The sequence below is a fragment of the Papilio machaon genome, chromosome 24, assembly GCF_912999745.1.
Source record: "Papilio machaon chromosome 24, ilPapMach1.1, whole genome shotgun sequence".
In the NCBI taxonomy this organism is placed as follows: Eukaryota; Metazoa; Arthropoda; class Insecta; order Lepidoptera; family Papilionidae; genus Papilio; species Papilio machaon.
The window spans coordinates 3,406,673-3,424,193 of record NC_060009.1 but is presented as its reverse complement, the minus strand read 5'-3'; the positions used below and the strand labels follow the sequence as shown (position 1 = coordinate 3,424,193).

The window sequence follows — 17,521 nt, the reverse complement described above, 5'->3', positions numbered from 1 at the left end:
TTCATGTGTGGCATTTACTTTTTATTTTAAAAGAAACATCATATATTATTACGGATTAGAGTAAAATTTAATACTACCTAAATAAAATGGTTCATGAATAGTAAGTTCTAAATATGTAAAATAAAACGGTTGTTCATTTAAATGCTGTCTTACGTTCTCAGAATCATTTAATAGAAGCCCTTGGTGTTGATTTAGCATGACATATATAGGTACTATTTTAAATAACAACTAAATGACCTAGTGACTTAGGCCCTTCGTACTCATGCCGTTATTTTACAGGTTAACGTTGTCTTCGAAATTTCGAGAAAAATTCGAGATCGATTATTTGTCTGTAAAAGAAACAACACAATAATATTAACGTTTAATTTATATCTAAGTATTTTAATAATAGCATTATTATTGTAAGTCGATCAGTGAGGGCCGATGCGTTTCGTATTTCACTTAGATGATGTTCAATGAAGTGGCCGTATCGTATGCCATCGAGTGGATAGCCACAGTCTTACAAAAATGTAGATTCGTCTTCCAATATAATAGATTAGTTTCATCATAATATCTGTTAGGCTTTTTTAATTTGTTGCACCTAATATCAGCTATTGCTAATTTCTTTCCAAAGCCCGCACTGACTATAGCCACAAATTCTCTAGCTCAGTACCTCCAAAAAAAAAGTTATCTGTATTGATTTTTAAAACAATGTGAAAGGGTATTTCTATGTCGTGTACCTTTTTAAATAACAGTGTGTTTTCTTTAGGCTTTTATGTTTTTGTAGATTAATACTGACTGAAACGAGAAATATAAAGATGTCAATATCATTGACTGTTAAGACATCGAAAAATCGGAAAATTGATCGATTTGTGTCTACATTACTCCACAATAGAGCCTGAAATGTGAGAGAAATAAATAGCTTAATTAACAAGATCCCTCACATACGTATTAAATATCTTATTGTCATAGTAAATTTTATCTAATGTGCTGTCTATAACTTTTTATGTCTATAGGTATCATAAGTGGCTATCGGTGAAGTTAAGTGGCGTGTTTGCGGTCGACGCTCTGACCCCAAGCGGTAAATTCATATCGATTATAACGATTCTAAATCTATAAATAAGATATAGGTACATCGAGTTATTTTTAATCAATTAGTAATAGTAACAGTAGTAGAGCCGACAATAACATATGTTCCAAGAATGGGAGCGGTTCGACCGTTGAAATACCATAACATAGAAGATATTAGACCTCTTCCCCTTTCCATTTTTATAAGGAAGGAATGAGGAGGAGAGGTGGATTTGGCAGAGGAAGGGGAAATATCAAATTTATATACCTTCCCTAATCGGTCGATGAAAGATAGGCAAGGCATCTTGCAATTGTAATGCAATAATGGCAACGGTCACTTCGCTATTTTGGCGAATTCAAGTGGACGCTTACATAAAAAAAAATATGACGTTTCTTATTCGACGTTCTTACGGCGAAGGGAAGTAATTTGATGCAACCTGAACATATGTAGAAATTCAAAGACGGTTTTGAAGTCAACAAACTCGCACTGGCCCAGCGTAATTGTTTAGGCTAACCCTAACTCATAGTTGATTTTTTTCAGTACAGTCAGCTATAAAAATATTTATACATTTAGAAACCATTACACAATTTTGTACACATTCGGTATTGAAAATATATACGCACGTACCCTTCCATATAGCTCCGACAATGAATATATGTTATTAAATGATACGTGCATATGTATTTTTCAAACCGAAACATATTTATGTGACTAACTGTACAAGGTGGAAAATGAGAAAGCAGTTACCAAAAGCAAATCAAAAGATTGATGCGTTGCCTACAGGACAGACACGTGGACATACAGAAATATATTTCCCCTTCTTGTTATAAGAAAATGGAGTTGGAAAATGTTACACATTAAAAATAACAGACGTGAGTTTTGTTTGTTCGAAACTCGCTTTGATCCTCAAATTAAAATCGAATAAAGAGCAAGAATCGGATCACTAATCGATCATTAATCGATTTATTATTGACCGAGTGATTTTCCGATCGTTTTACAATCAAAGCGGCGGCGGCTGTTTACAAACAGAACAGAAGGAGCCACTTAACATGAAAGAGCTCATAACCAAAGTGCCACAGTGTAGACTTAGGAATATTTAAGACATGCCTTAAAAAAATTGAAAAGCTTACTGTTTTAAATGAACTTGGTGACACATTTTCTATAGGTACTCTGATAAAATGTATTACATTAAGTAAAGGATGTTGTCTTTAACTCGAATTTTGGCTACTATTCTTCCTTTAACACAGAAAGCCGCACCGAATGCCCTTAAAGTATTAAGTTTTTTAATCATAAGGTAGCAAATGATCAAGAATACCTGATTTCGCCGAAAAAGCGAAGCGACCGCCGCCCATAGACATTGATATTGAATTCGGTATTTGCATTTGCGTTGCCTACCTTTAAAGGAAGCAGAAGGCGACGCACAGAAAGAAAATATTTCCCCCTCAGATGTAACCCTGCCTTCGTCAAATCTCTTTCTCCTTCCCATACTTTCCTTGTAAGAAAAGATGGGAAGGGAAAGATGACTAAAATTAAATTGTTTTGTCTGAGTGTGTGTACCGAAAGTTACTCAGACGAAACATTAGTATATAATTAATATTAGAAAAAAATCTTTGAACCTTTAACAAGATTTCTATAAGATAAGAGTAATCTAATAAAAAAAATTAGCTCTATCGATTGAACATTAAAAATATGTCTTATATTTTTAAATGGGTACTGTCTAAGAGTGTGTAAAGTCTATGAGAAATAATATTGGTATATTGGTTTACTATTGTGTTAATGCGCTTTCAATTGTACGATTGAATACAAATTATGTAGTACCTACCATCATTCTACATACAACTAAACGTCCAATAAAGCCTCGAGTAAAGGCCCTTGACCACTTCAATGGGATTATTGCCAAATAGAGTAGTGTATAGTGCCATCTCCAATGCTTTTTATTTTACCAAAATTAAAAACAACTCGATTAAGTTTACCCACTTTATGAAGATATTTTAAGTATATTTTTACGAAACTTAATTGAGAATTTATCTTACTAATATTATAAATGCGAATGTTTAGATGGATGGGTGGATGGATGTTTGAAGGTACCTCCGGAACGGCTCAACAAATCTTGATTAAATTTGGCACGATTGTAAAACAGTCTGCAAGAACACATAGGCTACTTATTAAGTTTTTTTTTTTAATTTCCGTGTGGATGACAGCTGGAATTAATTATGGGTATGTTCCGATATACACTGCGAGCACTGCACAGTGCTATCACTGTAGAAATATTCGTTCCGCTATGGACTGCCAGTGTACTGCCGCAGTACCCTAGGGAAATATATGACGTCATAAATCGCCGCCATATTCTACTGTGAGCACTGGCGTTTTCGAGGTAAGGTACTCGCAGTGCTTTGATCACGTGATCAGTCAAAACCACCCGAGTGCCTGACATCTTATAAACAAAGCTACAGTTTAATCAGAAAATGTTAAAGTTATGTAATTAGTTTGGATTAATAAATAAAACAATGGAAGAATTGCAAAAATTAACCTTATTAGACTGTGTTGATAATGAAAAACATATTCTTTTTTATGAAAAAGTACTTATTTTTATTACATTATAAATTCAATTTATAATTAAAATTAATTAAAATATTTTTAATTTGACAGTACTCCAAAACAGGTTTTTTTTATGTACTAGAAAACTTGAATACACTCATTTGAATGTTGCGTCAAAAAATGCGGCTGACAGTATACGAGATTGCGTTCCGTTTTAAATCGTAACCAGTATAACTGGCTATAAAGGAACGGCTTCACAGTATACTGAATTGACGTCACACTCTACAGTGGTCGCAGTGCATATCGGAACACACCCTATATTAGTAGTAGAAACATTTCTAACAAGATGTCAATGTTGTTCAAATTGTTTTTACACATGTTTGTGTTCAAACGGTCGAGGTTGATTTTTATGTTAGTTGTTGATGGTAAACATAGAGGGCTCTGTTTCTATTCTTGAAAAATTTTATTTAAATATCGCTATTGCACTCTAGATGGCGCTGAAGTTAAGAAGGAATTTTTTGTTATTCATTCTAAAAAAAAGGTGGAAATCATATTTTCTATGATTAAAAATTGATCTGAATGTTCAAATTTTTTTAAGTAAAAAATAGCATAGATCAATAGAAAACGAAGATAACATACGGAAAAAGATCGTATCCTGCGGTTTTGGGCAATAGATGGCTCTAAGGATAAATTAACTGGGAATCTGGTCGACAGATGTCGCTAGTAAAAATGTTGACCACTGTTTTTAACCGTAATTTGTATTTTTAAATTTTCCCGCACATAATGTAAATAAGAAACTGAAACTAACAGTGTCTTTACAGTTGTTTACAAAGTATCAAAATATAAACCTCACTTTATGAATAAAGTCGTTAGTTATGGAACTTGCCGAGTATATGATTTGCCGTAAAGTTTATATGGTTAAAGAATTTACCGGTGATATATTATATTAACTATTTATATTATACTTAAATCATTAATCATCTATACATATTAACACAATTTGAGTGGTTGTGTATAATTTCCAGAAAAAAAAAAACATATTTCGTCCACCTGATGTGTTTGCGCTGCTGATGATGAAAATCAATTTTCAAAATCTGTCTGTCTGTATTTTTACAACTCCACATTTGTTACGGAATTACCCGGAGATTACTCCGGAACGGATGGACCGATGTTGACGTGATTTTGACGACAAGGTAGCTGATGCACGCGAGCATATTTTATGCTACTTTTTTTTTTAAATTCTGCGATGACGAAGTCGCGCGCGACCACTAATATAAATTTAAATGTGGAGAGTATCATCGGTAAGAGTAGGACTAAGGAGGAAGTGGATGGATTGTCTGAAAGTAACACGAGTAAAAAGGGAGTGACAAGTACAATGACTAATGATAGATCGATATAAAGGACAAAACACACCGGCACCATATAGAGTGACATGGCGATGATGACATTTTTTTAACAGTGGTAGACGCCAGCAATAACAACATCAGTTGCACGAATTGGCCGGCTCGCCCGGTGAAATACCACGACCACACAGAAGACAGGCGTCAAGTGGAAGTAATTCCGCGTTTCGTCTTATGAGTGTGGTGCCAGAGGCCTAATTTTAGTCCTCTTTCCCTTCCCACCCCTTTTCTAATAAGGAAAGGTTGGGAAGGGGAGGATGATTTGATGGAGGAGGAGATGCATAGGAACGTTAAATATTCTCTTTTTGTGCGTCTCCCCTTTCGTCGATTGAGGGTAGGCAACGCATTTGCAATTGCGAATGTCTATGGGCAGCGGTTTCTTCTCCATTTCGGCGAATTCATGTGGCCGCTTGCTCATTTGCCACCTTGTATTATAAAAAAAAATATTATCATTCATTTAAAACAAAGTTAATATAAGGATATTTTTATGAGATGACTCGTGTTAGTCAAGGTGCGCTTAGGGTGCACCCACAGTGCCTCAGTCTGACATGAACCACATGTCGTCTGTCAGGTCGGACGCGGGTTCGATCTCAGAGTAATTGATACGATAATCGTTCACTGTTAAATGCGTTTATTTGGAGCTCGGGCAGTGATTGCGGTGAGAAACGTTCATCGGTATGCAATAACTTTATTGAAGAATAAGATTGAGAGATGTTATTCTTTGTGTTTTTTTATAACTTAAGAAAGGCGCGTCCGATTTCAATAAAGATACGAACGAAGAAAAAACGAAAGCTAGGCAGCGAAAATTATATTTTTTAAACTTAGAAACTGCTTAGACGAAAAGCTTTAAATTAACCGAACAAAGGGGCAAGGGGTCTTATTCACAACTCACGCCTGTAACCCAAAGAGGTAAGCAGAGATCACGGATCTCGCATTCGGTGTGGCTAAATGAATGTCCGCAATCCACTTTTCGCCATTTCGGGGGACGGAACGTGACGGCGGAGAGCCGCGTCGCCATCTTTTTCAAGGGTTTTTTTGCAAAGGCCTTTGGTTTAGGAAAATACCCTTTAAAGACCCGTAACGAAACGCACAACTATCGGTTCTCTTTTTCTCTTAAATAAAACCGTTTCTAAAATCTCTTAACAACCTTGACCGACACCTAAAGTTGCATAGATAGTCTGTTGTTGTCGTTATAAAGTTCTATCACTTTTAAATAGCTTTATGATTGCCGAATAAAGTAGATAACTGTCGATGAAGTGTTTGAGGCGTGAAGTGGTTCGTGACGTCATCACACGTCACAGGACCCGATGACCGTGAACATTTACATTTGACCTCATTAAATCACTTCGTGGCATACATTTGAGGTCATCGATCTTTTAAGAGCTTGTTGCGAACTAGCTTTTCTCGTGCGGCTTCATCCGCATGAAAATCCATCATTTTTGTTGCATCAAAAAACTTCGTGTTATTATTAACATTGCGTAAAACTTTTTCAATTGCAAATGTCAAAATTCCAATGTTCTAATGAAAACGAAGGCATTAGACATTGACTGAGAATTACCGTTACCTTGGCAACCATCCATCTTAGCTATTGGCTTACAATTTCTGTCACTTCCTCGCATAACAATTTTGTGAAAATAGCCTAAACCGTGTAAGTAAGCCGTGATCGCTACGATTCTACGTTATTAAGAAGTTTGCGTTAACGCTTTATTATCTTATATATAACATTCTCGTGTCACGGGGTTCGAACTTGAACTCCTCCGAAACGGCTTGACCGATTCTCATGAAATTTTGTGAGCATATTCAGTAGGTTTGAGTTACCATTTAGTTTTTTTTTTAACTGCGCGCGGACGGAGTCGCGGACGACAGCTAGTATTAATATAGATATACATAGCCATAGACCCATCATATCAAGTAAAAATACAGCTGAAGATCGTGTGATATTATCATAAATTTCTGGAAAAAAATTGTTAGCATATAAAAAACAAAAAAACAATCACGTTACAGCCTGAGAGGTAGGCAGAGATTATCTTCTTCGCATGATCTTGCCACACTTTTTTAAATTTAGATTTATAGTTTATACACCTATAGGCAACCTAAATATAACAAACAGGTAAGATTTTAAGAAATTGAAAAGGTCAAATAGTGCACGAAATTTGGTATATTTTTTTTCAATTTCGGTTGTCACCACTCGGTGGCGCCACCGTGCCTCGGTCGCCGCATGGTTCGCATAACTCATTGCCAAATTTTACGCAATACATGTCACTTAGACCCTGACCCTTCAACTTTTTGTCATCTCACAGCATGTCTCACCCTTATGCCATTTTTTTATTTCCTTCATTCTTACAATTATGTAAAAGGTTCATGGTTCGTTAATCCTAGTTTCGACTTATTTTATAATTCTATAATATTGATGTTTACTATTAATAAATGTTATTAATGATTATTTTAAATCCATTATTTTCTTTTTAATATTATTGCATATACATTTTACAAATAAAAATCTCTATTTGTTTCAAAATAAGTAAGTTTAGGAGCAGTTGCTTTGCCAAAATTATTGTGGCCAAACAGTCTTATCTCGGCGCGGGATCGGAAAAAGTGGAGACTTTTGTTGGCGGAGGCCAAGGCCCACTTTGGGTCACTGCGTCACCCTAGTTATAGTTAGTTAGTTAGTCTTATCTCTGACTGAATAAACTAAGATAATGTTTTTTGTACGTGTGGTAGCATTGGAGTGTAATAATATCATGGACATAATGCCTAAAAATTACACATTAAATTATATACGTAATTGGAATTTTTCTAACATGCAAATATGCTTAAGGTTCTCGTAATGTTAGACAGTGAACAGTTTATTAATTCTGCCCACCCCTTAAGGTCACGGTCGTGAACGTTTTATCTAAACAAATTTGTGTGTGTTTTTTGTGTGTCGCGGGGGCGTAGTAGGCGGGATATTGACGCGGCCAATGTTATTTATTGGCGTGCCGGCGCCGCTTTTTTTGCCGACCGCCGATAGATGGGGGTCCGAGATTTGTCAGTGACTCGATAAGATCCCCAAATACATAGGTTTCGTATTTTATTTCGCTTTAAAAAACCGTACGACTCATTTTTTATCACCTACAAATTGGTATAGAGAAATGATTTTTGTTATGTAATTATAGGATTACGATTTAAATTTAGATTTACCTTTACGTATAACCTACAAACTTAGTTCTTCAACATGTAACATTAATTGATTTAATATGTTTTTAAATGTTCTAATTTCTATTCAATTCAACCGTTTCTCTCTATAGTAAGTCGTTTCCTCATTCCTGAGGGTCACGACTTCTCTTTTTGACCATCTCTAGTGTACTGTGCATAGTGTGTTTTTCCATTATGTGCAGTTCGCAGCGATTAATGACAATGAATAAAATCGATTCCTTATTGTTTTCAACCGATGAAACCAAATTCTGATTCACAACTTTGTGTTCTAAATCTAAACTGAAGTATTAATAAATAATTTTTTCTATGTAAAATCCATGACTAAGAAACGTCTATATGTGTAGATAATGATTTAATTTTATTCGTTTGTGAGCCACATCATCGGACCGCCGGCAATTAATTGAATAAAACAGAATGGGAACATTAAACTGTGCACATGTACTGAACACTGATAACGCACTGAGAAAGATTCCCTCCTACACTCTAGGACAAAAATAATGATGTGCGCGCATTTAATGTTTTTTTTTTAATACTTTAAAATTTCCTCACATATTAGTTTATATCTTTGTAAACTTAAAGTAATTGATTTAAAAAAAAAAAAACTGGATAAATATAAGTCCGTCATATCTAACTCCCGAACTATGAGACATTGTCTGAAAAATCAACAGTAGATAAGTAGCAAAGTTAACATTAGGTAACAAAACGATTATCGGTGTTTAAATTATTTACTGTACACTGTAAATAGATTTAAAAGATGATAGATTTTCGACTACCAATAGAACATCTGTCATATTCTTTGCTAAACTAGTACGGACATAGTTCTAACATCTTTATAAGGAAGAAAATAAAAAAGTGAGGTTAACTAAGTGAAGAACGTTCCCTTACTGCTACTACTGTATATCTTGGCTTTTAAAGATTGGGTAATTATGTAGTTAAAATTTCTTAATGCATAAATGTTGTGAGACCCGATTAAATTGTCAATAAGTGTACAGACGCTGGAACAGGAGTCCGGCGTCCAAATAAAAGCTAACGAGCGCGCGCACTGCGCGGGCTTAGTAATGGTGTACAGGCGCACGCAATACTGTAGAACGGTATTAGCTTTAGATTCATTTTTTTTTCTAGTAATAAAATTTTCTTTAGAACTTTAAACTCCAGTTAATGCGTCCAAATTCATATATTTTATAGTTATTGTTTTTGATGATATCAGCTTTTTATAAATTTGTTATATATAAAGTTAATTTCGTATACCTAAATTAAATTTGTGCAAAATTTTTGGTTTTTATTTATAATATATTCGAAAGAAAATTGTTAAAAAATCTTTCAAAGATTGTTTTAAATGACTTTCTTTTATTATTTAAGTATTACTTTTACTTCCGTTACTACAAATGTAGTTATTTAAATTTTAAGATAAAAAATAAATATTTATAGATAAAATTAAAACAAATATTCATACTTGAGTGATCAATATTTCTGCCGGCTGTACTCACGGGTGGCATGGTATCGGACTATCGGGCCAGATCACCTTCTACACAGAGATAACCTTAAAAGCACTACCAATATTAATACATCAAACACCCACGTGCACCACATTCATCACGGACAGACGAACGGACGAGACGGATTCTATCTATTTCCAATGAGCAAAACGAATCATTCTACGAGTATTTAGGCGTCGTACGTGCTGAAAGATTTCTCTAACTATGTTATCGAGGCTAACATTTTTTTAAATAATTGTTAGTATAAAACAAATGAAATAGAAGAAATAAAACAAGAAATGTCGTTTCTCTTATAGGAATCAAATAATTGTGTTGATACGATAAGAGATGCTTAATTTATTTTGAAGCGCTAGGTGTCGCTCAAATCGATTTTACCAGAGTATTTAAAAGTACGCTAAACTGTAATAATCTGTTCGCAATATTATCTACATATATAATTTTGTCATACCTGTCAATTTAGATGCTCCTTTATAGTTGTGTTAAGTTTTATTTTCTTTTATATTAATCCTTTATTCTGTGTACTATATTACCCGCAAGCCTGTATGTAATATTTACTTTTTTTTCTCATTGTAAGGTAAACATTGTGTTTTTTATGGGAAATAAATATCTTTAAACCTAATATATAAAGCCCATGTGTTCTTCCAGACTATGTTCTACATCTATGCCAAATTTCATCAAGATCCGTTTAGCCGTTCCGGAGATACCTTCAAACAAACATTCATCTAAACTTTCGCATTTATAATATTAGTATGATGTATGTATATATGTAAGAATTTATAATATTACAATGTTGTTATATTTCCATGTTCACAAGAGAAACTTTATCTAATATATAAAATTCTCGTGTCACAGTTTTCGTTGCCATACTCCTCCGAAACAGCTTGACCGATTCTCATGAAATTTTGTGAGCATATTCAGTAGGTTTTTTTAACTGCGCGCGGACGGAGTAGCGGGCGACAGCTACTTAATTAATAAAATTATTTATTACAGAAATACTGTTGGAAACAATTTATTGCAAAAAAAGTTATCATTTATCCATAAATAATTAAACAATTGAAATGGAACAAAATATATTGCTACAAATATTTTATAACTTAACGAAAAACAAAAAAAAAAATCTAAAATTGTCCACTTTTGTACAACAAAGTTCTCTCGTAAACTCGCAAGTTTATGACTGACTTGACAGTTTTTAAGCGCATAACTTTACAAAACTTGTGCCTAATGTTGCCACTTAAAAAGTTTTGTAGATATTTAAACTTTAATTTATGGTGTGAAAAACTAGTACTTTGCATTATTTTAATGTTGTTTACTTTTAAATAATTAACTTTCGCTCAGTGAGTACAGTTTTTTTTGGAATTGGTAACATTGGTATAATCGCTTGAAAAGTTTGTTTTTATTCGAATAACAAAATGGTGATTTACGTAGGTGTGTATGTTTTTATTCTGTGCATTTGTTTATCAATTTAATTGTAGACTAATCGGCCAAACTAATTTTGAGTAGTGGGTTCTCATTCCATTTGTGTCTTTTCCCGAACTGAATTTTATAGTTTACCTTTAGTTTTATTACTTTAGTGTAATCGAAGTATTTTTGTTTCAGATATCAATATTAGGTATTCTATATTTACTATTCTAAAATGTTTGCATTATAAATATTTATTTGTTTTAATACGTAATATAGGAGAGGGGACACCGAGTCGTCCAGACACTATTTGCGTGCTCAGTTTCAAATTAATTACACTTCATAAATCATCGTATGACGTCACAGATGTCGATAAAACAGTTTGTATTGAGAAATTTCTGGAAGGAAATTTTCACCGACTGAAAATAGAGTAATTTTTTTCACAGATATTTGAATAGGTTTTAAATACTGCCCTTTAATATAAGCTGCGTTTAATTAAACTAAAAAAAAATAGAATAAAAAATCAATTTTGTTTAAATATAACTGGCAGACAATAAAAATTGAAATAAAACTCAATTTAAATATAGAACAAGCGCCACGTGTGTCTTAGCTTAGAAATGTATTTTCAATCAACAAAAAAGTTCTTTGTTACAAATATCACGTGTTACAAGCAGTTATAAGACAGTGTAGTGTCGGGTTTCCTTACGGAAGTGTGCTCATTTTATGACCTCCAGTAGAGAACAATATAAGAAAAAATTGTAAAAGAAATGTCGAAAAGAAAAAAACGGATTTTTATTGCTACTGTCACTTTGGTTTTATGTCTAAGCTTTGACAGTTACGAATTGGAACAAGCAACGCATTTTTTTTTGTTGTAATAAACTTAAAGTTTCGTCGCTTTAGAAATGATAACTTAATAGTTTAGTATCAAGAAGAAATTCTAACATTATTGTTGTTATCACATTATGAAATTTAAATAAACAAATGCAGGCACGACAGCTCACGTCGCCGAGGTGAAATTTTATCTTACTAATATTATAAATACGAATGTATAGATGGATGGATGTTTGTTTGAAGGTATCTCCGGAACGGCTCAATGGATCTTGATAAAATAGTCCGGAAGAATATAAACGCTACTTATTAAGTTTTTTTTTTTTAATTCCGCGCAGACTGAGTCGCGGGCGACAGCTGGTTTAATTGTAAAAAAAATATCTTATGTAAATCCGGGGTAGGTAGGTCTTCAGGTTTACAATGAAACAACAAGAAAACTTTTAAAGAAATTGCGCGAATGGATTAACTTATTAAATTTTATGATAATGTAGCGTAATAATATTTTTAATTATGAATTATGGTTAATTTCAACCAATGGGCGTTGAATATATACAAATATAAAAGGTGTGAATAATTGTATAAACAATTTTATCGTCGGTTTGCGGCGATTGAGCTGCTATAGCGGTACTTGACTGCTTGTTGACAGCACTACGAAGAATTTGTTTATTTACTGCTTCATGACTAACGTGGTTTATAAAGGTAAACATAATTTAAATGCACCGCCACCATATAGTCAAATTTTTTCGAAACTCTTTTTTTTTAAATAGGCTTTTTAATTTTAGAATTTCCAATATATTCGTATAGATAATTTATTTTAACAGTAAATTGTTACCAATAAAGTGAATTTATCTATGTATTACAAAATAGGTACAATTGTTTTTAAGTTGAGGATTAGTGAATAGTTTTTAAAGCTGGGTTGAGTTTGTTGGTCTACTTCAGATAAAAACATTTAACAACAATTTAATCTGTAACGCAAATAAATGAACGAGTTAATAAAATTAAATAATAATAAAATTACGTCATCCAAATCAGAAAAGGGATCAAACACGCACCCGCCAAATGAAATCACTCACCCGTTTATTTACGCCGCGTAGTAAACATACGGCATGCTAAAGTGAGAAGGGTACACAGGAATATTTTACTTATTAGAAAAGGACAACAATATAACCCAAAGCTCCGCCCATAACGGGCGTGGATTGGTTTCGAAGCACAATCTTTAACACCATCAGTCTTCCATTGAAAGTCATTTAGACATCAACTTAAATCAAGCGCACCCTAAAACCATTTGTCAAAGTGAATAATGAATTAGTGTAAAGTGAAAATAAAACATGGAGTCCTATGAACAAGCATACAACAATAACAATTTGAAAAACAACTACAACGAAATGAAAAACGATTTCTACAATTATCAAGATACAAACTCGAAAAGTCAACATAAGGACGAAACGAATTATAGATTGAAAATGGACGATAATAGCAATTTAACAACACCTTTCTCAGTGAAAGACATATTAAATATAAATCAAAATGATTACGAACGAAACGATATGTGGAAGAATGATAGAGACAGAAGAGTAAATGATTTCGAACCTGTGTACCATCAGAATCAATACTGCCCTGATTACGTCAGTCAACTCTACCACAACATACCAGTGCATAGTAACATGGAATATTGGAATTCCGAAGTATATGATCATAAAGTAGACGAATATTATAACTACAATCAATATTACCACAATTTCTATCAGACTAATGAATATCAAGATGTTCCTACTATCTCCCAAACAGGAGAAAGTTCTACTAAACTCGATAGTGTTGAGAGAGAACCTCCCAGTGTGATGCCACCCTTAGGTCCAGTTCCCTATAAAAGTCAACAACCAATAGTACAAAATTTTAATACCTACCCCAAAGGAGATGTAATAGAAAACTTTAATAGTATATCAAGGAAAACAACAAGTAAGTTTTTATCTATATATATAAAAGAAAGTTGTGTTAGTTACGCTATTTATAACTCAAGAACGGCTGAATCGATTTGACTGAAAATTGGTGGGCAGGTAGCTTAGAACTAGGAAACGGACATAGGATAATTTTTACCCCGTTTACTATTTTTTATTCCGCGCGGACGGAGTCGCGGGTGAAAGCTAGTTTTGAATAAATATATATATTTACAAACAATGAAAACTAAAAGTTTTAAAAAAAAAATTATATGTTGTAATTTGACCTTAAATTACTAAAGTTACTTTTAGTACGAAACTTTATAAAAAAAAAACTAAGCTTTTAGCTCATATTAGAAGTAAATCGAATCTAGATCATCATTTCGTAAACCAAACTATCGACGGTCCAATTAAAGTGTAGGTAAATTTGTGTATTGATGTTTACATTTCTAACAAATCTTTTCACATTTACAGAGGCAGTAGTGACAAATGGAAAAACGGACAAAAAAGATAAGAATACAAAAAGAAAACCTAGAATTCTCTTTTCTCAAGCACAAGTGCATGCTTTGGAAATACGTTTTCGTGCACAGAAATACTTAACCGCGCCCGAAAGAGAACAACTTGCGAAAACATTGAATTTATCACCGACACAAGTGAAGATATGGTTTCAAAATAGAAGATACAAGAGTAAAAGGATAACTTCTCCTGAAGTTTCAACATCAACGGACGCGAAACCTAGCAAAAGTTCGACAGGACGAAAGTTATACAAACCAGAAACTGAATTTAATCAAATTAAAATGGAACCTTATGAACCTACGCAGACTGAAAATGAACCCGTTTGTGATACGAATGAAAGCGTACCGATTTACTTCGACGATAGTTTAAACTACGATAATAATGTACCAGATAAATATTATAGACATTTAAATATGGAACAAAATGTTGGAACATCTTCAGATATTTACACGAACAATATTGGAGAGACGAATGATTACACGGAACAAAACGATATTAAGAAATTTTACACAATGAATTATGTTTGTTGATAAATATAATTTTTTTTATTTAAGTGCCAAAATAGACTGATCACCAAAGAGTATTATTGTTATTGAATTTTTAAAAATATAGTTTCGACTGCGCTTCGTGCATTAGTCAGTAATTATTTTGTAAATAAAAAATATAACCTAAAATATGACTTGTTTATTCAACACACAGTTGAAGTCGCTTATGACTGCTAGTCTTTACCATTTTCTTCCTTCTAAATGCTTTGTTAATACAATTTTAGTATAAAGCACTAGATGGAAATCCACCTTTAAAACATTCCATCATAAATAAGTATAATGTAAAATTTAATGAGCTAAATGTATTTCTATCCTATTTTTATATTTAACCAATTTTTTTATTTCATTAAATCAAAAGTTTCGTTTTCTGTAAACACTAAGATATAAAAAAGTGCATATAAAGTTGGTTCAAATGAGTAAAAATAGAAATTTGCAGTATATAATATAGGCATGTTTAGCTGTGAAATTACTACGAAGGTATAGGTCGAGTAATAGCGTAGGTATATAAGAGTTATCTAAATATATATCAGGCAGACGTTAAAAATACTAATCATCAGCCTTTTCCGTACGTCAGGTCGGCAAAGTATTTACTACGTTACCATACATCTCTATCAGCCGTCATATCTGAATTCATTCCACAAGCATATTCAGTTACACACAATCCATCCACACTCTCTTCGGTTTTCTCTACCTTTGAAGTATTCACACTCATTACGAGCGAGCGTATCACCATCTCAAAGGCCGGCAACGCATCTGCGATTCCTTTGGTATTGCAGATGTCCATGGGCGTCGATGAACACCTTGGTGTTCCCGCTGCTTGTTTGTCCCCTTCTCTTATAAAAAAAAAAAATAATAATTTATTGTAAATGTGACTGTAATTTTTCAGCATTATTTGTAGTGAGCGTCGGTGGCTCAGCGAGCGTCGGTGGCTCAGGGGTTTAAGCACTTGACTTGCAATCTGCAGGTCCTGGGTTCGAATCCCGCCATGTACCAATGTGTTTTTCGATTTTCGATTCACATATGTACATTTATCCGACGTTCTTACGGTGAAGGAAAACATCGTGATGCAACCTGCACATATTATCTGAGAAGAAATTCAATGATATGTGTGAAGTCAACCAACCCGCACTTGGCCAGCGTGGTTGACTATGGCCTAGTCACCCCTAACTTGGGGTAGGCTCCAAGCCCCTCGGTGGGGATGTATAGTGAGCTGATGATGATTTGTAGTAAATCTAATTATTGAATTTAATCTAAATGTTACAACAATCTCTCTAGCATTTTAAATGCGAATGTTTGGATGTTTGTTCGGATGGATGGATGTTTGTTAGAAGGTATCTCCAGAACGGCTTTATGGATCTGGCTGCAAATTGGCATAGATGTAGAACATAGCATGGAAAACACACAGGCTACTTATTAAGTTTTTTTTTTTAATTCCGTGCGGACAGAGTTTGGGGAGACAGCTAGTTGTTCAAAAACAAAAATTTCCTCCCAGACTGAAGGTCTACAAATTCGTAATTTTTTAATTAATAAATTTCTGTTTACTTAAGTTCAATATACCCACTAAAATTAGTCCGCTAGTGAACAGACAAAAAAATATGTACATGAGAGCTGCGTTAAAGTTTTTCAGTTCAATTTGTAAAGATCGCTTTTATCTGAATTGCTACCATACCTCGCTGAGGGTGGGGTCATACATACGGACGGTTACACGCTTATTTTTCTTTATATCTGGATATCATTACGGATTTATGTAAATTTCAATACACATTGTGAAATTCGTTCATTTTAAAATGATGAGTTGTATTTTTTTTTATTTTATCAGGTACAAAATATAAGATAATAGAAGAAGGTATATTAATCCATAAAAATTACTTATCATTATGAAAATTAAGTCTAAAACGATTTTTTTTAGTTTTTCTGTGGTGTGAAAATTATAGAATAAGGTGTTACAAAAACTTGTTTAAGCTGCAATATTTTCTTAGGTGTATTAAAAACGCGGCGTTCAAAACGTAGCGTTTCAACCGCTCGTTAGTGTAGGCCATCCCCTATCGTTCGGGCGCAGGCGCCGGCGCCAATATGAGATATTGATCCCCAAACACGTGTCCCGATATACTCAAATATGGGAATAGGAAACCTGTACACTATGGGAATGCACGCCACCTGTTTCTAAAAGCTTTATTAGTCTATGCTGTATTTTTTTTATTTACTTTTTAAAATTTTAACGCAGTTAAAGATTTTTATGATAAAGTCATTAGGTTTTTCAGAGTCGTAAAGACTGAAATGACTTTTTAAAAGCCTTTAGTGAATGAATTTTAAAAGATATCTGAAATGAATTTGAAATTTATTGATTGCTTAAATAATAAATTAAAAAATGTTATCTTTACTTATTATGTTTTATAAACTGAAGATGCAGAAGTAAATTGATTTTTTTTTAAATACCTGAGACAGTGAATTGTATCTATTGCATAGACACAACCTATTAGTAACTTATACTTTATTTAAACGATTTTTTTTCTATATTATGATATTATAATTGTTTGAACTAAACTTTTCCAATGAGAAGGGGAAAAAGCTTTCCTAATGTTGAATTCATTTTTATTCCAAATACTTAACTATGTCTTAATCG

General features: G+C 33.3%; 1 protein-coding gene across 1 annotated transcript; it reads left to right on the top strand.

Moving 5' to 3' along the window:
* The first annotated feature begins 13,151 nt into the window (after positions 1 to 13,151).
* Positions 13,152 to 14,903, top strand: LOC106720470 (homeobox protein DLX-3). Its single transcript, XM_014515184.2, has 2 exons — positions 13,152 to 13,859; positions 14,312 to 14,903. The coding sequence occupies exons 1-2, from the start codon at positions 13,232 to 13,234 to the stop codon at positions 14,881 to 14,883; spliced, it is 1,200 nt and encodes a 399-aa protein (XP_014370670.2). The 5' UTR covers positions 13,152 to 13,231; the 3' UTR covers positions 14,884 to 14,903.
* Positions 14,904 to 17,521: the final 2,618 nt, after the last annotated feature.